This window comes from Natator depressus, chromosome 23 (genome assembly GCF_965152275.1).
Source record: "Natator depressus isolate rNatDep1 chromosome 23, rNatDep2.hap1, whole genome shotgun sequence".
NCBI lineage: Eukaryota > Metazoa > Chordata > Testudines > Cheloniidae > Natator > Natator depressus.
Genome location: NC_134256.1, coordinates 19,660,689 through 19,683,682, shown reverse-complemented (window position 1 = coordinate 19,683,682; position 22,994 = coordinate 19,660,689). Strand labels below are relative to the sequence as shown.

Genomic DNA, 22,994 nt, shown 5'->3' with positions numbered 1-22,994 from the left:
GGGCGTGGCTAGTTCAGGGGGCGGAGCCTGGCGTCACTCCCACCCCCAGACTCCTAAATCACCACCCTGAGCAAGATGGGCCAATACTGCGCATGCGCTGTCCCAACAGCTCCCTCCCTCCTCCCCCCACCCTCCACCGAGGCCTCGCCCAGTGCGCAAACCCCGCCCCTCTCGGCTGCCCCCGTCCTTCAGCTGGCGCCCCGCGCATGCGCGGTTCCTCCCTCCCTGGTCTGTGGCGGGAGTCGGGACGGGAGCGGTGTGCTGGGCCTGGGAAGTGGATGGAGGGCTGCGATTGGGAGCATTGGGGCTCGTGCACAGCTGGCGCCCTGGACGCATGGGGCACGTGCATAGCTGGGGGGATGGTGTATTGGGGGTGGGGTGCATAGAGCAGTGGGGTGCACAGCTGGGGGGGCCGTGGATGCATGGGGCACGTGCATAGCTGAGGGGGGCGGGTGCATAGAGGAGTGGGGTGCACAGCTGGAGTGCTGGATGCCCCGGGAAGCAGGGTGCACGGATGGGGGGGGGCAGGCGCACGGGTAGGAGGCCAGGGGCATAGGGAAGCAAGTGCATAGCTGGGGGGCTGGGTGCATTGTGGCACGTGCACAGCTGGGGGAGTTGGGTGCATTGGGGGAGGGGAGATGCACAGCTGGGGGGCTGAGTGCATTGGGGCAGTGTGCATTGAGGCACGTACATAGCTGGGGGCAGGTGTATTGAGCGGGTGGGGTGCATAGCTGGGGGAGCCAGGTGCATTGGGCAGGTGGGGTGCACAGGGAAGCAGGGTGCAACAGATGGGGAGGCAGGTGTATGAGCAGGGTGCTGGTACAGCTGCGTGAATACATCCAGGAGTGGGTTGGGCTGCTGGGGGCTGTGTGACTCATGGGCCTCTGGTCACCCCCCCCCCCACACACACACACCACGCAACACCCCAGCACAGGAAACCACCAAACCCCAACACCCCACCCACCCATCTGTGTTTGTCCCATCACAGCGGTTGCCATGCTGCTTGCAATGACTGTTGCCAGGGCACTGTGTGCCTGATTGGGCTGCGGGTTCGGGGACAGGATGTTGAGTGCGGAGATGATGATACATGGGTCTGCTTTCCTATTGCCCCATCTCCGCCCCCTTGAGCTCTCTGCCTGAGGTACCTGGGGTCGCCACCAGGGCCCCCCACAACAGCCAAGCCAGGGTGGGGAGGGGCAGCTGCATCCATGGGAATTTGCCTGCTGCTCACTGCTGAGCTCTAGATCCCATTCCACTCCCAGAGCTGGGAAAGAACCCAGGAGTCCTGGCTCCCAGCCCCCTGCTCTAACCACTAGATCCCATTTCACTCCCTGGCTCCCAGCCCCCGTCCCTGCGTTTTAACCACTCCCCAAGATAAAGAGCTGTTTATTTCTATTCCTGGTTCCCCAGCACGGGCTCCTTATTTTGTGCAAACCTCAATGGGGAAGTGAAAGCCCCAGTTGCCCAGGGGAGGGGGAATCTTATTAACCCTTTAAAAGTGGGGTGCACAGACCCCCATTAACCTGCCCTCTTTGCTGTCCAGGATTGGGGTCCCTGGCTGGCCCTGGGGGGCTAGTGTCCCATAGCCCTTCCCATCTGCCGTCCAGTGTGGGGGGGTTAGCAGTGGTGGAATGAAATTTACGGGTTCTGTTCAAATGTTGGGGGGGGGTCTTTTATGACGGGGCACAAACTCCTGCAGTTTGCTTCCCGACTTTACCTGGGGCGGGGGCTTTGGAGGGAATGATTTTGGCGGGCAGCAAAGTCTCGGGGGGGGATGCTGGGTATTGTTCTGGGGGGTTACCACGTTGAGGGGGGTGGAACGCTCTGGGGGTTCCCCTGCGTTCGGGGATGCCCCCCCCAGGGGGAGTGGAAATCCAGGGGGTTGTACTTCGCCAGACACACGCCAGCCCCGTCCGGCCCCTCCCTGCTGGGGCGGCTGCCAGGGGTAGGGCTGGGGAGCGGGAGGAGGATTCAGACGGGCAGAGAGAGAGGGATAGAGGCAGCCGGCGCGAAAGAGGAGAGACCCCCCCAGCCCGTCTGCAGCGCCAGGTATCCCCCACCCCCTCCAGCGGGGGGGACCTGCCCCCTTTCACTCTGTCCTGGGGGGGGGATCTGCTCCCTTTCACTCTGTCCTGGGGGGACCTGCTCCCTGCCCCCCTCCAACTCCCCGCTGGGGGACCTGCCCCCTTTGACTCCCTGCTGGGGGACCTGCCCCCCTTGACTCCCTGCTGCGGGACCTTCTCCCCCTTAACTCCCCGCTGGGGGACCTGTCCCCCTTAACTCCCTGCCCTGCTGGGGTCCTGCCCCTTTACCACCCTGCAGGAGGGGAGATGTCTCTGTCTGTCTGTGGGTCGGTCGGTCCGTCCGTCTCTGTCTGGACGTTTTCTTTGCGGAGTGTAAAAGTTCTGCACTAGCTGCTGTGCGGGGGGGGCGGTCCCAGGGCTCTGGCTGCTCCCCCCAACTTCCATGCTCTTGGTTTAGAGGGGAAGAAATAACCCCTGAACCCCTGCCCCGGACACTATGCGGCCTCTAGTAGCCCCTCCTGCCCACAGCATCCCTGCCCCTCCACAAACAGCTAGGTCCCTTCCCCCAGCACACGCAGCGCCCCACCCAACACCCCCCCCCAGCACACACAGTGCCTTCCTACCCCACCCAACCACCCCAGCACATGCAGCGCCCCCCCTTAACACCCAACACCCCCCCAGCACACACAGTGCCTCTCCAGCCCACCCAATCCCCCCCAGCACATGCAGCGCCCCACCCAACACCCCCCCAGCACACACAGTGCCTTCCTTCCCCACCCAACCACCCCAGCACATGCAGCGCCCCCCCTTAACACCCAACACCCCCCCCAGCACACACAGTGCCTCTCCAGCCCACCCAATCCCCCCCCAGCGCACGTAGCGCCCCCAGGTACACCCAGCTCCCCCCCCAGCACACACAGTGCCTCTCCAGCCCACCCAATCCCCCCCCAGCACACGCAGCTCCCCCCCCCCAGCACACACAGTGCCTCTCCAGCCCACCCAATCCCCCCCCAGCACACGCAGCACCCCCAGGTACACCCAACTCCCCCCCCCAGCACACTCAGTGCCTCTCCAGCCCACCCAATCCCTCCCAGCACACGCAGCGCCCCTCCCCCACGAACACCAACCCCCCCCCCCCCCAGTCCGCCCAACCCTTGCCCCCAAAGTGCACACAGCCCCAGAGGAGGGCCCTGTTTCTGGATCCATCCAGCCCTTGGACTCTGCTCTGCTTGGTGTCTGTGGACCCCCATCCCACTAGGAGCTGGGCTGAGACCAATGGACACCCACAGTGGGATAGAAGTTGGCGCCCCCTGGAGGGGAAAGGCCCCGTGCCCCATTCGCTGCCCCCCTGAGCCAGCCAGTCCCTGTCCTGGGGCTGGATGGGAGCCGGCGCCCCCTAGAGGGGAAAGGCCCCGAGCCCCATTCCCTGCCCCCCTGAGCCAGCCTGTCCCCTGCCCTGGGACCGGATGGGAGCCGTTCAGTGAGGCAGCCAGTCACACCCAGGCCAGCACCACTGCAATCAATGGTCAGTTGTTTGTGTCTCTTCAATGGTGTCTTGATTTAGAACAGAAAATACTAACTTGTGGCTGAACGGCCCCGGGCTGGGAGCCAGGCCGGTCACCAGCACTGCCGGGCAGGGCTGGGGCTGCCTTTGAGGGGGTTACTGTGACTCAGAGTGGCCCACAGTGCCCCTGTGGGGGGTGCCGTGCTGCAGGGAGCAGGGCGGGGGGCTCAGCAGGGGATGCTGGGCTACAGGGAGCTGGCAGTGAGTCAGCAGGGGGCGCTGGGCTGCGGGGAGTGGGGTGGGGGACTCAGCAGAGGGCGTTGGGCTGTGGGGAGCAGGGCAGGGGGCTCATGAGGGGGCGCTAGGCTGCGGGGAGTGGGGCGGGGGGCTCAGCAGGGGGCGTTGGGCTGGGGGGAGTGGGGTGGGGGGCTCAGGAGGGGGTGCTAGGTTGCGGGGAGCAGGGCAGGGGGCTCAGCAGGGGGTGCTGGGGCAGGGGGCTCAGCAGAGGGCGCTGGGGAGCGGGGCGGGGGGCTCAGCAGAAGGCGCTGGGCTGCGGGGGGCTCAGCATGGGGCACTGGGCTGCGGGGCAGGGGGCTCAGCAGGGGGCGCTGTGGTGCAGGGAGCAGGGCGGGGGGCTCAGTGGGGGGCATTGGGCTGCGGGGAGTGGGGCGGGGGGCTCAGCAGAGGGTGCTAGGCTGCACAGAGCGGGGCAGGGGGGCTCAGCAGAGGGCGCTGGGCTGGGGGGAGCAGGGCAGGGGGCTCAGAAGGGGGCGCTAGGCTGCAGGGACCAGGACGGGGGGCTCAGCAGGGGGCGCTGGGCTGCACAGAGCGGGGCAGGGGGGCTCAGCAGAGGGCGCTGGGCTGGGGGGAGCAGGGCAGGGGGCTCAGAAGGGGGCGCTAGGCTGCAGGGACCAGGACGGGGGGCTCAGCAGGGGGCGCTGGGCTGTGGGGAGCAGGGACGGGGCTCAGCAGGGGGCACTCTCCCCAATCAGCACAGACTCTAGGGAGTGCTGTGCTCACGGATGCAGCATGTTTGAAACGAGCTGTAATACTGAGGCTATTCTCTGTAAATATTTCCTATTTCCCCCACAAACTGGGGGGTGAACCCTGCCACAGTCCCAGCTGATTCATTTTGGCCTGCCTCAATTCACCGGCGGGGGGTCCCTGTATACCCAAACCCCACCCCCCACCCCAGAGTGGCTGTGTCTCAGCACCGGGTGAGGGGTCCCCGTATAAAGTGCCATCCTACATGGAAACATGGGGTGGGGGGAGCTGGCCTGAACCCAACCCCAGAGGCCGATGGAGCTGGGGGGAGGGCGGGATTCCCACATGCCCCAGCTGAGAGGCCAGGAACAAATTGGGAATTCCTGAGTAGGACGAAATATTCAGTGCTAAATTGATAGGCCCATCTACCCAGTATCCCGCCCCCTCCCTGCCCACCAGATCAGATCCCCGGTCCCATCTACCCCAGTATACCACCCCCTCCCTGCCCACCGGATCAGACCTCTGGGCCCATCTACCCCGGTATCCCGCCCTGCCATCTGGTAAATGGGGAGGCTGGGAGCCAGGACTCCTGGGTTCTCTGCCTGGCTCTGGGAAGGCAGTGGGGGGTCAATCCAGCCCCACACCCAGCACTCACATGATCCTGGAGCATCTGGAACCCATTAGGGGAGGCTGGGACAGAGGGATGTTTGTATGTGTGCATGGGGGGTGGGGAGTGGAGTCAGAGATTCGGGGCGGGACGGTGCCTGGGGGGGGTGTGCTGGGAGCTTCCCGCCTCAGAGTTAGTCTTCCCCTTTGGATTGGAACCGGGAAGTGTGTGGAGACGAGCGGGAGACCGGGGAGGGGGGCACGGAAGGACTGAGGGGTAGCCAGGAATCCGGGGGCACAGGGGTGTGGGCTGGCTCCTGGCTGGTTTGTGGGGGAAGGCCTGGGGGATGTCCTGACAAGGGGGTGTGTGAGGATCTGGCCCAGGCCTCAGGAGGTGTTTGGGCATGGGCAGGTTCCCCATTGACACCCGCTATCTCTGAACCCCCCCCACAGCACTCGCCATGAGCTTCCTCCTCTTTGCCATCACGGGCCTGCACGTCCTCATCCTCGTGCTGCTCTTCGTTGCCACTCTGGACAAGGTGAGATGCCCCCCCCCCCACGCCAGGCAGAGAACCCAGGAGTCCTGGCTCCCAGCTTCCCTGCTCTAACCACCAGCCCCCACTCCCCTCCCAGAGCCAGGGAGAGAACCCAGGTGCCCTGGCGCAAGTCCCCAGGCAGGGGGAGGGGAGGCCATCTCAGGGCCCTGTGCTAACCCCCTTGTCCCCCCAGTCGTGGTGGGTGCTGCCGGATGATGAGACCGTCAATCTGTGGTACGACTGTCTGTATGACAACAGCACCCAGAGCTGGGTGTGCGCCTCTGTTGCCGACAGCCGTGAGTGGGGGTCCCGGAGCGGGGCAGGGAATGGCGGGGGTTGTTCTGGGATGGGGGGAAGGGGGTGGTAAGCATGAGGGGGATGGTAGGGGAGTGCCAGGGGGCAATGACAGGATGGGGTGGTCCCAGATACTCTGGGCCAGCCGCACCACACTCCAGAGGGGCTGCATCTCTGTGCCGGGCGAGGGGTCCCCGTATACCCAGCCCTCGTGCCCCACCCCAGAGGGGCCACATCCCAGCGCCGGGGGGCGGGGGGTCCCTAAACACACAGCCCCCGTGTCCCACCCCAGAGGGGCTGCGTCCCAGCACTGGGTGAGGGGTCCCCGTATACCCAGCCCTCACACCCCACCCGAGGGGCCACGTCCCAGCGCCGGGGGGGGTCCCTAAACAACACAGCTCCCGTGTCCCACCCCAGAGGGGCTACGTCCCAGCACCGGGGGGGAGGGGGGGCGGGTCCTATATACCCAGCCCACGTGCCCCACCCCAGAGGGGCCACATCCTGGCACCGGGCAAGGGGTCCCTGTATACCCAGCTCCCGCACCTTACCCCAGAGGGGCCACGTCCGGGCGAGGGGTCTGTGGTCTCACCAGCGGCTGTTCCTCGGTCCCCAGAGTGGCTCCGTGCCGTCCAAGCCCTCATGGTCCTGGCTCTGCTCTTCTCCAGCTTCGCCTTCATCCTCTTCATGTACCAGCTCTACACCATGGAGCGCGGGGGGCTCTTCTACGCCACCGGCATCTGCCAGCTCTTGGCCTGTGAGTGCCCAGCTCCGCGCCATGCGAGGGGGCCCTATGTAACCAGCCCCCACACCCTGCCCCAGGGGGGCCGTGTCACAGCACCACTTTTCTCCCCAGCTCTGGGAGGGGAGTTGGGTCTAGTGGTGTCAATGTGGTGGGGGGGGCCGGGAGCCAGGACTCCTGGGTTCTATCCCTGGCTCTGGGAGAGGAGTGGGGGCTAGTGGTTAGAAGGTGGGGGCTGGGAACTAGGACTCCTGGGTTCTATTCCCGGCTCTGGGAGGGGAGTGGGGGCTAGTGGTTAGTGGGGGTGGGCTGGGAGTCAGGACGCCTGGCTGCTCTGGCCTGAAGCTGCCCCTCACCCCTCCTCTCTCTGTTGTCCCCCCCTCACCCCCGGTGCAGGTCTCTCGGTGTTCACGGCCGCCTTGATCTACGCCATCCACGTGAGCAAATTCCACCACCACCGGCAGCCGGGCGGCTCCTTCGGCTACTGCTTCGTGCTGGCCTGGCTGGCCTTCCCCCTGGCGCTGCTCAGTGGCATCATGTACATCCACCTCCGCAAGAGGGAGTGACCCCTGCCCCCATTGTGGGGGGGCACATGACCATGGCCCATGTTGGGGTGGGGGAGTCATCCTCATGGGCTGATCCCTTCCCCCTGCCCCAGGGCAGCCTGGCTGTCACACACCACTGGGGCCCTGGAGCCTGTCCTGGCCACACCCAGCTCCCTTCGCCTTGCCTGTGCCGGGGCACCCAGGGTCGGGTCCCCCTCTGCATGGGCACCTGCTCTCCTCCCACCCATGGCCAGGGCTCCCTCCTGCCCCCATGACAAGGCCCCCTGGCCATCCCCTGTTCCCTAGCCTGTTGTGGGTGGGACAACCCAAGCCATTCCCCTGGTCATGGAGAGGATCCCCCCGGCTGGGGTGACACTGTCCAATCATCTTGCTGAACACGCTGGGGACGGGGCCCCTGGCCATGCCTTACAAATCTGGGTGCCATGCCCCTGAACATCACATAGAAATCGGGGGGGGGGTGTCAACACCCCTTGCCCATGGCTGGCAGAGATGGGGGGCAGGGCTTAGTCAAGCCACAGCCCCTGGTCCAGAACATGGCTTATAAATCTGGGGTCCACCCCTCCTTGACAGGTGGCAGTTCCACAGTGCTGCACCCTTCACTCCTCAGGAAGGAGGTAGGCACCAGAGGGGTGGTCCCAGGGAAGGGATACCCCTTCTTCCCCAAGGCGGGGATTTCTGGGCTCCCAGGGGGCTATGGGGAGCCTTCCTTCGGCAGCATCTCAGTGCACGGCTTCTGTCCAGCCCCGTGCCTGGGCTCCATCATTTATACGTTTGGACAATAAAAAAGTGACCTTATCTACCCGACTGGTGGCTTTGACAGCACTTTTGCCTGGAGCAAGGGATTGTGGGTACAGCCGGGCCAAGCGGGTTGTGGTAGAGCCACAAACACCCCTGTGTGACCATCTCCCTCCAGGAGCAAGGGATTGTGGATAGGGCTGGGCTACGCACCTGCCCCCCAGCCACACCAACTCTCTAGGCTGCCCGATGGGGGTGGAAATCACCCTGTGCTGGGGGGGAGGGAATGTAGCGGATTTGCCCCCAGGCTGGCATGCCCTGCGAAGATCAAGGCTGGGGGCAGAGAGCAGGGATCAAACAACAAACCTCTTTATTGCACTGCAAATACAGTAGGAACTCCCTTCCCCACAGAGAGGCTTTCAGGCCGGGGAATAAAGCTGGGCTCCTAAGGCTAAGACATTTTATCGTTGCTCATCCGGGGCTGGGAGCCAGGACTCCTGGGTTCTCTCCCCCCCCCTAGGGAAAAGTGCTGGCTTGGAGTCTGACTAGCCCGGAGTCAATGTGGCCAGCTCCCCCGCAGGCGTGAACTGGCCCTGGCACAATGGGAGGTGTGCTGCGAGCAGTCCCACCCGTGGCAACTAAAGTGCTTTCATTTGGGGGGAGGAGGCCCAGCGTTCTTCCACTCCTGCCCAAAAGTCCCTTTCTCACACATAAATCGAGGCCAGGCGCTGTGAAAATGAGCAGCAGAGGAAATCATGGGAGGAGCCAGAGCGAAGCAGCCCCTGCCAACTGGCCGGCCCGTCGGAAATCACGGCCTGAATTCTGCATGCCCTTCACGGCCTGAATTCTGCACTGGCTCGGGTCGGGTGGGCCAATCCCGCTCCTCTCACAGCAGTGCGGACACTCGCTCCCAGAGAGGCACTGGGTGCAAATCCATGCGCCATGGGCAGCCAGTGCTGGGGTCCGGGCACAGCAGGGAGGGTTTGGCCGGGTGGCCTTTGGGCACTCTCTTTCTGCCAAAGAGAAGGGAAATCCAGGGTCCAAATCCCTTGTGGGAGATGGGGGGAGGGGCTGTAATGGGGCCAGAGCCCTCCCGGCTGAATAGCCTTTGACCCATTGGTGTCAATGAGCCAGCGCTCCCCTGCCAACGTCCACGCATCCTTCTTGAACGGTGGCCAACAGAACCCCTCGGCAACCAGGCAGCCCAGAGGGGGTTAACGACCCAGCAATCCAGCCCTGGCAGTAGCTGGGTAACGGCAGGGCCATGCCAAGCATGGGAGTTGGCGGGACTCCCAGAAGGCACCAGGAACATGCTCAGAGTGTGTGCGCATGGGGGGGGCTCAGTTCTCCTCCCCTTCCTGGGTGTTGCATGCTCCATAGGGGCCCCCCCTCCAGTGCTGTCCCTGCCCTTCTTCCCAGAGCGGCTGTAGCACAGCCGGGAGGAGGGATCGGGGGTGCCCACGCTGCAAACGGCCATGGGGCATCAGTGGGACCCAGGGGCCACGGCAGGATCGGCCCGGTGCCCCCCCTCTAGGCTGAGCAGGTGCCGGCAGGCGCGGTCGGCACAGAAGGAGACTTCCAGGCCCGAGTGGAGCCGCAGCCACGACTGGACGTGCTCCTGAAGGCCAGCCACAGTCTCAGGGTCTGGGGAGAGAGGAGACCTGGGTCACCCTGGGGAGAGCACCCCCTGCTGGGGAACCGCCCCACTGTCAGCCCTAACACCCATGAGAGCGCCCCTTGCTGGGGAACCCCCCCCCCATCAGCTCTGTCCCCGCTTGAGAGCGCCCACTGCTGGGGAGACCCACACACACTCAGCCCTGGGGTCCCTCCAACCTGATGGGGAGACACTCCCTCTCAGCCCTGCCCTCCTGAGTGAGAGCGCCCCCCTGCTGGGGAGACCCCATCTCTCAGCCCTGCCTCCCTGGTCCCTACCTGCGAGGCCATGCGGGGGCCGGGCTGGCTGCCGGCGCAGGAAGCTGTGTGCCAGGATCAGCTCCTTGGCATGCTCCTCCTGGGCCCGCAGCACCAGCGCGCCCAGCAGCTCCGAGTTGTTGGAGGTGCTGCGGTAATACAGCATGTGCGCCAGCTCCAGGGAGTGGATATTCCGCCGTTGCCTGAACACCTGAGCGGGGAGCACAGGGTCAGGATGCCTGGGTCCTATCCCCTGCTCGGGGGGGGAGGGGGGGGTCTAGTGGTTACAGCGGGGAGCCCAGACTCCTGGGTTCGATCTCCTAGCTCTGGGAGGAGAGTAGCTGCAGCACCAAGGCCTGGCAACTTGGTGGTTCCATTCAGATGCCGAGGGGAGCCTTCAGGCCATGTGGTCTCATGGGTAGGGCACTGGAGCCCTGGGTGCTCTTCCCAGCTCGACCCCTGACCTGCTGTGGGACGCTGTCAACTCAATTAGTCAATCCGTGCCTCAGTTTCCCCTCTCCCTTGTCTAATTAAATTGTGAGCTCTTTGATGCAGGACCTATTTCTATGAGAATACACAGGACCCAGCACAATGGGGTCCGCATGGCACGACAGGGGCCCCCAATCTCAGCCGGAAGGGGGGGTCTGCGCAGTGCCCGGAGCGACGGGGGCCCCAACCTCCCTCCCAGGGGTCTCAGCGGCCCCGACCTCACCAGAGGCACCTACCTTCCAGGCGCGGAAGGACATGAAGGCGGCGAAGCAGAGCAGCAGGAAGCTGGTGCCGATCTTGAGGTCGGACAGCACCACCATGCCAACATTGACGAAGAGGACCAGCCCGCTCACCACCAGCGTGACGTTCAGCAGCGTCTTGTAGAAGATGGACGTGCGGATCCTCACGCCCGGCAGCAGCTGCTCCAGCGCCTCCAAGGGGATGTCCTTGAAGCACTTCAGCACCAGGTGGGCGTTCCTGGGCCGGGCCGCCACCAGCACCCGCTTGAAATAATGCCTGGGGGTGGGCAGCACCGTCAGTGGGGTGGGATCTAGGGCCAGGCACTGCAGGTGCAGCCCCCTAGATCATGGTTCAGACCACGACTGACAGGGGTAGGGAAGGGAGGTCAAGAGCCTGGATGGATCCCTGGGGCCAGCACTGATTGCTGGAGGAGAGCGCCCCCTACTGAGCCTCCCACTTCACTCCTGGGGCACTGGGGTCAACTTTGACTGTGAGGGGAGAGCACCCCCTACTGAGGCCCTAGCAGCACAGCGCCCCCTAGCACCGCCCTGGGGCTTTGGCGCGAATGCTGACTGCCAGGGGAGAGCGCCCCGTATTGAGTCCCCTGCCCCATTCCCACAGCACAGCGCCCCAAGCCATTCTGCTCCTAGAGATCCTGGCTGGAGGGTAAGAAGAGGGGGTGTCCTTGCCTTTCCGTGGGGGTCCGGGCCGTGCTGAACAGCCCCTTCCGGGGCCCCAGCGTGGATTTAATCGGGAGGACTCCAACACGCTGGCCGAGGGCCCAGAACCGGATGTACTCGTATTGATCTAAGTTCACTGAAACCTGGGGAACAAAGGGGAACATATAGCCACAACACACAATGGGATGGGTTGCGAAGCCTGGGTCCTCCCAACACAACCGGCCCTCGAATGCGGCCACTTCTGGGGAGGGCCACAAGAGCTGGTTATATGGGGACCCTTTGCCAGGCGTGGAGACGTGGCTCCTCTGGGGTGGTGCATGGGGGCTGTTTATACAGGGACCCCTGGCCTGTTGTTGAGATGCAGCTGCCTCTGGGGTGGGGATTAGGGTTTTTTCATTGCACAGCTCAGGGAGAGAAGGGAAATCCTGTATACCTGATGGGATTATACGCAGGCAGGAGGGTCTGTCCCGAAGTGGTAACCAAGGGAGAGGCAGTTGCAGGGGGCAAGAGGCCTGCTGGCTCAGTAGCAGGGCACGGGATCGGGGCAGAAAGGAATTAGCTTTTCCGAAGCGTTATACTGGGGCAGTGCCGGATGGGCCGCTCCCCTCCCCAGAGGTGGCCGCACCTGGACATCATCCTGAGGGTGATGCACGATGAGGGCGTAGGCCAGGGCATCCTCCGACAGACTGTTGAAGTTGGCCTGATCCAGCACCGGTTCCAACTCAGCCAGGACCTGCCGCTCCTTAGCCAGGCGCTCGGTGTCACTCAGAGCCAACTCTGGCAGGGTGTCCCGGTCGGGGTTAATGGGGTCGTAGAGAACCTGTAGAGGGGCAGCAGGAAGGTACGTCTGTATGAGACACCCAGCCCCAAGGATCCCACAGCACCATGTCTGAGAAGGGATCTGTTCACTCCACACTGAGATGCTGCCAACCCTAGGGTCGAGCACTGCAGCTGTTTATACATGGACTCTCACCCGGTGCTGAGATGCAGCCGACTCTGGGGTGGGGAGCGGGGTCTGCTTATACAGCGATCCCTCACCCAGCGCTGAGATGCGGCTGCCTCTGGGGTGGACCAAAGAGACTGTTTATAGAGAAAATCCACAAGTGAGTCCCCCTATTGAGCCCCTGCCCTGCTCCCAACAGCACAGACCCCCTAGGGCTGCCCTGGGGCCAGCGCTGACTGTCAGTGGAGAGCGTCCCCTACCCACCGTGTTTTCTTTCACCGGCTCCCATCCGAACCTCAGCCTGGCTTAGCTATTTCCAAAGGGGACGCCGTGCAGCTGACACCTTACCTGCAAGTGCCCCAGGAGGGAATGGTAGTGATGCAGGAGGGAAGAGTCCACCCGTGCCACGAAGGCCAAGAAGGAGGCGCGCTCGGCGTCACTGGAAGAGTGGAACTCCTAGAGGGACAGTTAGCGCCAAGTGTGGATTCACCAGGAACCGGCATCCCTGGATCTCAGAGGCATATCCTGTGCTGTGTGTGAGAGCCATCTCCTATGCTGCTCCAACCGCCTAATTGAGAGGCAGGCGCCTCTGGGGTGGAGCATTATGGCTGTTTATATAGAGCCCCCTTGCCCGACACTGAGCTGCGACCGCCTCTGGGGCGGGGCACTTTATACAGGGCCCCCTTGCCCCCAACTTGAGATGCGACCCCTCTGGGGTGAGATCGGCTCTGACTCGGAGGGGATTGCCCTGTACCAAGTCACCCACCCTGCTCTCGCCAGGTGTTTCCCAACGGTATCCCCTCTGCGTGCTGCCCCAGCCTGGCCCTGCTTCGATTTGTGGCCCCCCGGGGAGCGCCCTGTACCTTGAGAAGGCTGCTGACCAGCTGCCCCTTGGAGAAGGGGATGAACCGCTCCCTGTACTGCTCAGCCCACCCCTGGGGCTCCACAGGCTTCCACATCCTCCGGTACGCTGTCATCCGGGAGGCGAGGGAGGCCGTGCTGCGGCAGGGCAGCCCCAGCACCCCTGTCCCCAAGGCGGCCCAGGCCACACCCAGCATCCTGCAAGAGAGGGAGGCATCAGCCCAACAGAACACAGCCGCCATAGCCCTGCAGCGAGCAGCTCCAGCTCCGTGGCCAGCTCAGTCCTCAGTCAAACTGCCGGTCACGGGGTCCATTTATACAGGGATCCCTTGCCAGGCACTGAGATGCAGGCACAGGGGCTGTTTGTACGGGTACCACCTTGCCCAGCGCTGAGATGCGGTCCCTCTGGGGTGGGGCACAGCAGCTGTTTATACAGCAACCTCTTGCTTGGTGGTGAGATACAGCCTCTCTGGGGTTGGGCATGGGGGCTGTTTATTCAGGGACCCCTCGCCCAGGAACCGGGCTGAGACCCAGCCACTCAGTTCACACATGGGCCCAGCAAGCAGAGGTCAGATGAGAATGACTTTTAGCACTCGGTTTCTGAGAGAGGGGAACCAGTACCCCCATGGAAGAGGCAGGCCCCATGTCCCATTCTCTGCCCCCCATGAACCAGCCAGTCTCTCGCCCTAGGGCCAGATGAGAGCCAGCACTCCCTGGAAAGGAAAGGCCCTGTGTCCCATTCCCTGCCCCACTGAGCTGGCCAGTCCTCCGCTCTGGGACCAGAAAGGAGCTGGTGCCCCCTAGAGGGGAAAGGCACCATGCCCCATTCCCAAACCACCCACCGCCGCCCAGCGGCCATATCCCTGGCCAGTGCAAGCCTGTTTCTCTGTTGCGTCCGTTCCCAGGAGTCAGGTCTTGGGAGACTCTTCAGATTCTTCCATGGCACCATTTAAACCCACTGTCCGAGCAGAGAAGAAGGTGGGGCTGCAGAATCTGGGGTGGGGGAGGTAACCCCTGGAGAGTTCAAAGGTCGCCCGCCCCGGGGCAGGAGTAGCAAAGTTGACTTGGCTGCTGTGCAAGGTTCAAAGGTCGCCAGCCGTGGGTGCAGGGTTCAAAGGTCGCCGGTTGCGGGGTGGCAGCACTGAGGGATTCTTGGCCGCCGCGCAGGGTTCAAAGGTCGATCGGTGCACCCGGCTTGACCAGGTCAGAGGTCACCAGGCCTGCAGGGACCAGTCACAGAGGTCAAAGGTCACCAGGCAGCACACACTGCGGGGGGGCCGCTGACTCCCTCCCCCCAGCCACATGCTCCCTCCGCCCACGGACCGCGACCCAGCCAGGCCCCTGAGGGCTGGTTAACAACGTGCAGAGCAGGAAGAAATCCCCAGGCACCAGCAGCAGCCCCCTAACCTTGGGCAAAGCGCTGTTGACATTGAGAGTCTGCGCATGCGCATCAGGACCTCCTCGCTCGCTCTCTCCCCTTCCCTCTGTGCCGCCCGTGCCTCTTCACGGTGCGCATGCGTGCCTTCCTGCCTGCCTCCCAGGCTGCGCGTGCGCACCAGCAATCTCGCTCGGCTGCCCTCACTCCCCTCCCGTCCCCTTTCCCGGAAATCCCGCGCGACTGATTCGAAAACCCGGCGCGCGCGCGCTCGCGCCCCTGCTCCTGCCCCTGTCCCGGACCACCCCACTCTAACGGGCGTTTCCAACCGCCGCCTGAGCGGCGGATTTCGAAATCGGGGCGTGGCCATGGTCTAGCCAATCAGGCGTCGAGCCCTCCCTTTCTCTCCCCTTCCCCCTCCCATCGGGAATGCGGGGAGGGGGAGGATGCGCCTGAAAGGAAAAGGCGGGAAAAGGGGATTGAGGCGAGACTCTGAGGGGGGATAGGGACAGGTGAGCAGGGTCTCTGAGGTGAGAGCCCCCCAGTATCGGGCCCCATAGAGAAGCCACAACCGTGGTCACGCCAACCCCCCAGTGTCAGAGAGAGCTGAGGGGGTCACGGTGGGGGTCACGCCAACCCCCCAATGTCAGAGAGAGCTGAGGAGGGTACAGCCAGGGTCATTCCAGTCCCCCAATGTTGGAGAGAGCTGCGGGGGCAACAGCAGGGGTCACACCAACCCAACCCCCCAATGTCAGAGAGAGCTTAGGGGGGTATAGTCAGGGTCACGCCAACCCCCCAATGTCAGAGAGAGCTGAGGGGGTCACAGTGGGGGTCACACCAACCCCCTAATGTCAGAGAGAGCTGAGGGGGGTACAGCCAGGGTCATTCCAGCCCCCCAATGTTGGAGAGAGCTGAGGGGGGCACAGCCGTGGTCATGCCAACCCAACCCCCCTATGTCAGAGAGAGCTTATGGGGGTACAGTTAGGGTCATGCCAATCCCTCAGTATCAGAGCTGGGAGGGGCACAGCTGGGATCATGCCAACCTCTCAATGTCAGAGAGAGTTGAGGGCGGCACAGTCAGGGTCACGCCAACTCCCCGAATAGCAGAGACAGCTGGGGGTGATGGGGGCAAAGCTGGGGTCATGCCAACCCCTCTAGCATCAAAGGGAGCAGGGCTGGCAATTAGGGTACATAGGGCATAGCTGGCATCATGCCAGCACTGCCACTGTCAGAGATTTGGGTTGTGGTATGACGGATGCTGGGGTGATGGCAACCCCCTTGCATCAGATGGTGCACCTGTTTGTGAGGGAGAGCAGGATGTGATGGGGGCACAACTGGGATCACACCAATCCTGCCTCTGCCAGAGACACGCTAACCCCACAGCAGCCAGGGATGGGTCAGAGAGCAGAGCCAGGGTTACACCAACCCCACCACGATCAGGAAGAGCCTAGAAGTTAAAGGGTCAGAAGTAGGGCTGGGGTCTCACCCCCCTCATAGCAGCAAAGAAGATGAAGAATGGTAGCAGGCAATGCGGGGATCATGCTAACCCTGGTGCAGTCAGGCACAGGTCAGAGGGCACAGCTGGGGTGATGCCATTGCAGTCCCAGTCAGCAATGATGAGGTCATTGGGGTCAAAGGACAGGTGGGGATCACACCAACCCTGGCTTGTCTAGTTGCAGCAGGTTAGGGGGGCTCAGATGGCAAAGATAGGGTCATGCCAAGCCTGCAGCTGTCAGGAACATTGGCAATGTGAGAGGCCGGAGGGAAAAGCCAGGATTATTCCCATCAGAGGGTCACGCTAACCCCATCCTCACCCTAGTTAGGGACAGCAGGAATCTGAGGGAGTCAGCATGGTGTCAGCCCTGCCATGTTCCTGGATACTCACCTTGGAGGAGGTCCCTGGCTGGGGAGGATCAGACAGCAGAACTGGGGTCTTGGCAACCCCAGTTCAGGAAAACTCTGGCATGCTCTGGGATAGTGGGATGGGTCAGCACAGAGCCAGGGTCCATGAGCCCCGCCACAACCACAGTTACCTGGCTGCCAGGGGTCAAAGGGCAGAACCAGGGTCAAATCCTTCCCCTCTGACTCACAGATACCTGGCTGGGGGGCGGGGGCAGCTTAGAGGATAAAGTGAATGTCATACTTACCCCACCAAGTACTCTGGAATGCCTCCTGCCAAATCCCCTGCAGCCAGGCAGGGTTAGCCAGAAGTAGGAGAGGGGAGAGCCGGGCTTACATGAATTCCGTGGCAGTAAATTAGGGGCATCCCACTGAAAATAGGATGTGGGAGCATTATTAGGGTTCAGCTGTTGGCCCTTTTTCCTGTGTGACTGAGGGAACTAAAGATCACCCAGCAATGGGAACACTAGACACCTCTCCTTGCTGTCCATCACCACTTCTAATCTCTTGTTTCCTTGCCTCCCTCTAGCACCCTGCAGATCCATCTTCACCCTGAGGCAGGTGAGAAGACAGCAGGATGAGGAGGGTGAGCTCGAGTCTGCAGGAGCTCTCAGAGAACAACGTGGTCCAGTTCCTGAGGCAACCTCAAACCATTGCTAGGATCCTAGCTGGGGTGAGAGAAACCAAGAGAAAAAGCCCACCTCCAAGCCCTGGGGTTGGAGATTTAGTCTCACAACCAACGCTGGCTTAAACCTTGACAAAATGTGCCCTAATAATTAATTATGAACACGTATATGATAGTAGCAGTCAAAAGGCCCCAAGGAGGATTTGGTCCCATTGTGCTTGGTGCTGTACAAACTCAGATAAAGGGTCCTAGAGAACTTGCAAACTGAAGTCCTCCATTCCCAGGGCAGATGGATGGACACAACACACCCCTACCTACATCCCCCCCCTCATGGTGTTTCCAATTCTGTGTGAAACCAGAGCACTTGAAAATATAAAACACCCCAAAGTACTAAACGTTTTCAAACCTCAGAGTTCACTCAAGCTTTGGGCAAGACACCCAATCTCTTCATATTTCAACCAAGCCAAGCCAGGCCAGCCCATCTGTCTATGTAAAAGGGGTGGTCCTACTGGACTGGATCTCAGGTGTCCTGGGTTCTATTCCCAGCTCTGCCACTGGCCTGCTGGGTGACCCTGTCCCCCACTCCGTGCCTCAGTTTCCCCATCTGTGAAATGGAGATAATAGTGACTTCCTTTGCAAAGTGCTTTGATATTGGTTGATGAAAAGTACTAGCTAGGAGCTGCTTATCACTTTCTTTCACTGTTCATTGGCTAGCAATTGATTCCTCCAATCACATTAATTTTTGCTTGGTGGCTGGGATGCAAGTATTCTGACAAGTGCTCAGGTCCTGCAATCATTATTATCAGTGTTCATTATATCACAATATAATGAACACTCAAGGTCCCAGAACACATTATAAGCTTTTTGGAGTAGGGGCTTTAAATAGACAGGCAGGACTATAGCCCCCATTTCACAGAGTGTGACACAGGTATGAGGACACATAGAGCCTAGACTTGAACTCAGATCTCCTGAGTCACAGTCTGTTTCCCTAACCCCAAGAGCATCCTCTCATGAGAGCAAAGCCTCTTCTTTTTTGCTACAGCAGAGTGGGAGGCCAGAGTTCAGGCACCCCCCACAACTCCTGAGCTACAAACAGAAACGGTGTCCAAGGATTTCTCTGCCCAAGCTGATAAATAATATTTTATCAGAGCCCAGTGCTGTGAGGCGCTGAGCAACCTCAGCAACTGTTGAAGTATATTGGAGGCATGGAATCATAGAAATGCAGGTCTGGAAGGGAACTCGAGAGGTCACCTAGTCCAGCCCCCTGCACTGAGGCAGGACCAAGTAAACCTAGACCATCCCTGACAGGTGTTTGTCCAATCTAGATGATTATGATGGACCCTTCTGGCTTTATAGTCTATGAGTCTATAATCTGTTCTTAAAAACCTGTAATGACGGGGATCCCACAGCCTCCTTTGGAAACCAATTCCACAGCTTAACTTCCCTTAGAGTTAGAACATTTTTCCTAATATCTAACCTAAATCTCCCTTGCTGCAGATTAAGCCGATTACTTCTTTCCTACCTTCAGTAGACACAGAGAACAACTGATCTCAGCCCTCTTTATAACAGCCGTTAACGTATTTACAGGCTGTTCTCAAGTTCCCCCTCAGGCTTCTTTTCTCTAGATTAAACATGCCTAGTTTTTTAACCTTTCCTCCTAGGTCAGGTTTCCTAAATCTTTGATCATTTTTGTTCCTCTTTATTATTTGTATTGTGGTGGTGCCCAGGAGTCCCCGTCACAGACCAGGACCCCTCTGGCACTAGGTGCTGTACAAACACAGGACAAACAAACAATGCTTGCTCCAGAGTGCTTGACTGCTCACCACTTCATTTTATTCGTGTATGTTACAGAATCATACAGTTCGGGATTGGGGACTCATTGTGCTGGGTTCTGAACAAATAGACACAGTCCTTGCCTCAAAGATCTTAATATCTAAAAGAGGAGCTGGCGGGACAATCATATTACCCACAAGTCGCCCCAGCCCTACACAATCCCAGCAGTGTCTGTCTACATGTGGTTAACTCTTTCCCTTTTTGCCACGCCAGCTCTTCTCGCTGATCATATTTGCCTCCCTGGTGACCGACGGCTACCAGAACTTGACAGCTTCATCCCAGCTGCGCTGCGTGCTGAATGACAATGGGGTGGCCTGCAGCTATGCCATCACAGCTGGGGTCCTGGCCTTCCTGCAGTCCTTCCTCTTCCTGGCCTTTGACGCTTACCACAACATTATCATTAGCCACAAGGTCAAATCTGTCATCCTGAGTCTGGACCTGACTTTCTCCAGTAAGTGATTACTCCCCCAGATCCAAATGTCCCTCCATGGGGTTGGTCATCAACAGCTCAGCATAGCACAGCAGCAAGCCCCTCTTCACTCACGCACTTTCAACCCTTTCCACTTTGGCCAGAGCCAAAGGGCTAAAAATCTTGGCATCGAGACATCTTGGCTGCTGTCCCATTTCCCAGCTGGACTGGATCAGACCCATTGGTCTGTCTTCACCCTCTGCCAGTATCACATCAGATCAACTGTCTATTAAGCATGGTATCCTCTCCGCAGACATTTTCAATCAGAAAAGTAGCCCGTTTAAGGCAAGTACCCCTGCCACCATGTCTGAGCAGAGGTGCGGTATACCTGGCTCACCTGATCAGGCTAACAATCCGTCTAGTCTGCTGCATCTGCCCACAGTCTGCCTGCTGCACTGGATCACACCAATAGTCCCTAGCTAGTTCTTTTCATCAGTAGACCTCAAAGCGCTTTACAAAGGGAGGTAAATATCATCATCTACATTTTACAGATGGGGAAACTGGGGCAATGAAGTGATTTACCCATAGCTGAAGCAGGAATTGAACCCAGGTCTCCTGAATCCCACTTCAGGGGAGTCCGGTGATCCATCTAGCTTGGTATTCTGTCTCCTTCTAATGTCTCAGAAGAAGGCAAAACACCTCTTTAATACACCCACCAATTTTCCAGTGACGTTCATCAGAGATAAAAATTCCCCCCGGTCCCTCAGGCAGCTTATCCCCTGGAGCAGTAGATGTCATTGAGTTTCCCATTGATTTGGTTAGTACAATAACCACCGGGGAGCACTTTATTATATTTTTCAGCTGCTTTATTCTTTGAAATGCAGCCCCTTTATCTCAGTCATGTGTGGAGGTTTGCCTCAGATAAATGGGAACACTCACCCTGAGCTTTTGCATGAACCTTTGACAGCTCCATTCCTACCTCACCGTAACTCCCCAACACACCTGTTTGCATTGCCCATAATCTCACTCCCTGTCTTTCCAGTCATCTGGTCGTGCATATGGTTCATTGGCTTCTGTTTCCTGGCAAATCAATGGAACAGGTCTGCTCACCACTACCTGCTGGGAAGTAGCTCAGCCCGCGCCAGCATTGCCTTTGCTTTCTTCTCCATCCCCTGCTGGGTAAGAAATTCTCACTTCTCTTTCTTGACTCCAGTCCTTTCCAGAGTGAATACACCCCGTTGATCCAGCAATCATAGCAAAGCCCCTGCTGTGCTGCCTTGTAAAAGGAAAGTTTCACTACTGGGCAGGAAAGAAAGGAGATTTCCCCTCTTAAATGAGACAGAATTGGCTCTTTCTGGGAAACAGCACTAACTTAAGAATGAAAGTGGGGTGCTACTATGATCCCTGTCTATTTCTTTCCTCCTGCATTAGGGGGCTCCTCCTTCTCATCACTTAACATGGGTATAGCACTTTACATTTCCAATGCAATTAACCCTTTTAACAGACTCTGGAGGTAAGCAGATATATGGGGAAACTGAGGCACAGAGCCAGCTGTGGTAAGAAGCCAAGTGTGCCTGGCTCCTTTGCTGGCAGCACCCATGTTTATCCCACTAGTCCACACAGGTCCTACCCACAGCTGTGACTTCCCATCCTGATGACAGGAATTCTTGGCTTATTTCATACCAAGACACCACCCCCTTCATATTTTGTCAGTCCACCCTTCTTCACGCCTGCACTGAGAGGTGCCAAAAAGAAAGCCTGATGCCTTTGTCTTTAAGGGGAGCAGCAGTTGCTGAGCACCTCTTGGGATCAAGCCCTTAACAGACCATCTGCAAATGGGTGACTCACACTTTCCTCAACGGGCTGCTGACCTAGTCACTTGCTGTCAGGAGGGGCCTTCTTACAAGATCTGTTATGGACCTTCCCTGTCTCACTCACTCACACGCAGGCACCAAATGAATTGAGCAATTCAGGATTCAGCTAGTATTCCAGATTGGGAAGTGGGGGATTCCGATGCCAGAAGGGGGAGCCTTCCTCAGGAAGGGCTGAACTGACCAGTTTACAAACTGAGGGCCAGATCCTCAGCTGGAGTAAATCAGTTGTCAATTCAGTGAAGTCAAGAGAGCTATATGGATTTACACCATCTGGGGAACTATCCCTGGAAGTAATTCTGAGGGCCTGTCTTCACTGCAAAATTAATCTGAGTGTTGCCCCTAACTTGAGTCCCATACACACAACAGCCCTTGAGTGTGGGGTGGTGCTCCTGGCCCGAGAGGGGGTATAGGCTAAAACTGTAGGAAGCACAGCTCATCAGCTGCTAACACGACCTTTTTCCAGCGTAGAGGCAGGCTAGCTCTGCTCAAGTGCTGCTAATCCTTCCCCCAGTCCCTCCCTTGTGCCCAGAAAGGACAGACAAGTTCTCCCGTAATTCACTGGGAAAGAATAGAGAGCAGCTCAGTTTACTGCAGTGCTCAGAACCACCAGATGTGCCCCCCAAGGTCCTAGCACCACACATGCACCAATGCGGACACAGCCGGTAGTTGAATTGTAATTTGAGTGTAGCTAACCTGAGTTAGCTCTGCAGTGAGGCCATTCCCTAAGAGTAAATGGAGATGCTCAGATTAAGAATGACATGTGTGTGACAGGTCTCCACATCTCTGCCTTGCAGGTGTACCTGGGCTACCAAGCCCTGAGGGGCCTGTGGGCTGAGCCCCTCATTCCCTACAAACAGTCCTTGGACGAAGGCGCTGTGGCCCTGAACCCACTCTCTTCTGTCACCACCACCTCCATCCCCAGGAGCATGGAGTATCATAGCCCCACCAAAGGCAGCGGCGGCAGCTCCGCCGCCCCCTTTCCGCAGACTCCCAAGAGAAACCAGCTCACTTTCCTGAATGACAATTAGAGATCTATTTTTTCACCCTGCAGTAAATAAAGAGAGGCTTTTGCTTTCTCAACCAGAACCTGAGTGGCTTAATTCAAATCATAAGGCAAGAGGGAAGGAGACTTGAGACACAGAGAAACAATGTTGAGATGAAAGTCAACAACCACAGGTGTCAAACTCATTGGATGCAAAGGGACAAATTCCACATATAGTTAAGGCCCTAAATATAGGGCTCCATTCCCCCGCCACCCTGCTGATGCCAACTGCAAGTTCACGAAGATCGAGGGTAGAATGTGTCTAAATTAGTTACCGTTCTTTGTCACATTTGGTGACAATAAAGTGAGAAAGATACACCCAACTCCTTAGAGGTCAGTGGTATTTCTGCACTCTTCCTTCTCCCATCCTCCTTTCTCTCCCTCCTCCTTATCTTTGTGGCTCTGCTGTTCTTCCTGCTGTATTTCCTTCCCTGCACCAGCTGCTTCTGCTAAAAGGACCAGCAGCAACACAGTTACATTGACAATGATGCAGCATTTGAATCAACACGTCAACAAGATGCAGGAGCAAGGACTTCATGCATCTCCAAGCTGTTGTTTCAGGCTGCTTGCAGACTCAAGCAGGCAGTGCTGCTTTGGTTCAATGTCAGTTCCCAGGGGAAGGTTTTCTTCACAACCAGGAGGGCTTGAACCTTACTTTTAAAAAAAATGGGTAAAGCAGAGATTCTGCATCATCTGAATGTGGCACATGGGCTGTAAGTTTATTTGAAACCCCTGGAACAGGACTTACTTTGAGCTGAGCAGAAATAAGTGATTCCCAAAGAACTCAGAATTACCGCTGGGCAGAAAATGGTTTCTATTGCCACA

At 59.2% G+C, this 22,994-nt stretch overlaps 3 protein-coding genes across 4 annotated transcripts; 2 read left to right on the top strand and 1 right to left on the bottom strand.

Moving 5' to 3' along the window:
• Nucleotides 1–1,961: 1,961 nt before the first annotated feature.
• On the top strand, nt 1,962–8,051 carry EMP3 (epithelial membrane protein 3 (MAM blood group)). Its single transcript, XM_074937480.1, has 5 exons — nt 1,962–2,049; nt 5,572–5,657; nt 5,848–5,950; nt 6,562–6,702; nt 7,084–8,051. The coding sequence occupies exons 2-5, from the start codon at nt 5,580–5,582 to the stop codon at nt 7,251–7,253; spliced, it is 492 nt and encodes a 163-aa protein (XP_074793581.1). The 5' UTR covers nt 1,962–2,049; nt 5,572–5,579; the 3' UTR covers nt 7,254–8,051.
• A 290-nt stretch (nt 8,052–8,341) lies between these two features.
• Nucleotides 8,342–14,645, bottom strand: TMEM143 (transmembrane protein 143). Of its 2 annotated transcripts, none has more exons than XM_074937475.1 (9): nt 14,520–14,645; nt 13,955–14,332; nt 13,115–13,310; nt 12,600–12,707; nt 11,934–12,128; nt 11,318–11,451; nt 10,625–10,904; nt 9,921–10,110; nt 8,342–9,632 (listed from the first exon to the last, which is right to left on the bottom strand). In XM_074937475.1, the coding sequence occupies exons 2-9, from the start codon at nt 14,059–14,061 to the stop codon at nt 9,472–9,474; spliced, it is 1,371 nt and encodes a 456-aa protein (XP_074793576.1). In that variant the 5' UTR covers nt 14,062–14,332; nt 14,520–14,645; the 3' UTR covers nt 8,342–9,471. The 2 variants fall into 2 exon arrangements, with proteins under 2 accessions (XP_074793576.1, XP_074793577.1); XM_074937476.1 differs by having other exon boundaries at nt 13,991–14,332.
• A 323-nt stretch (nt 14,646–14,968) lies between these two features.
• Nucleotides 14,969–22,155, top strand: SYNGR4 (synaptogyrin 4). The gene is made up of 5 exons (XM_074937690.1): nt 14,969–14,999; nt 16,916–17,059; nt 19,058–19,295; nt 20,296–20,432; nt 21,922–22,155. Exons 2-5 carry the CDS (start codon nt 16,964–16,966, stop codon nt 22,153–22,155), a joined length of 705 nt encoding a protein of 234 aa, XP_074793791.1. The 5' UTR covers nt 14,969–14,999; nt 16,916–16,963.
• Nucleotides 22,156–22,994: the final 839 nt, after the last annotated feature.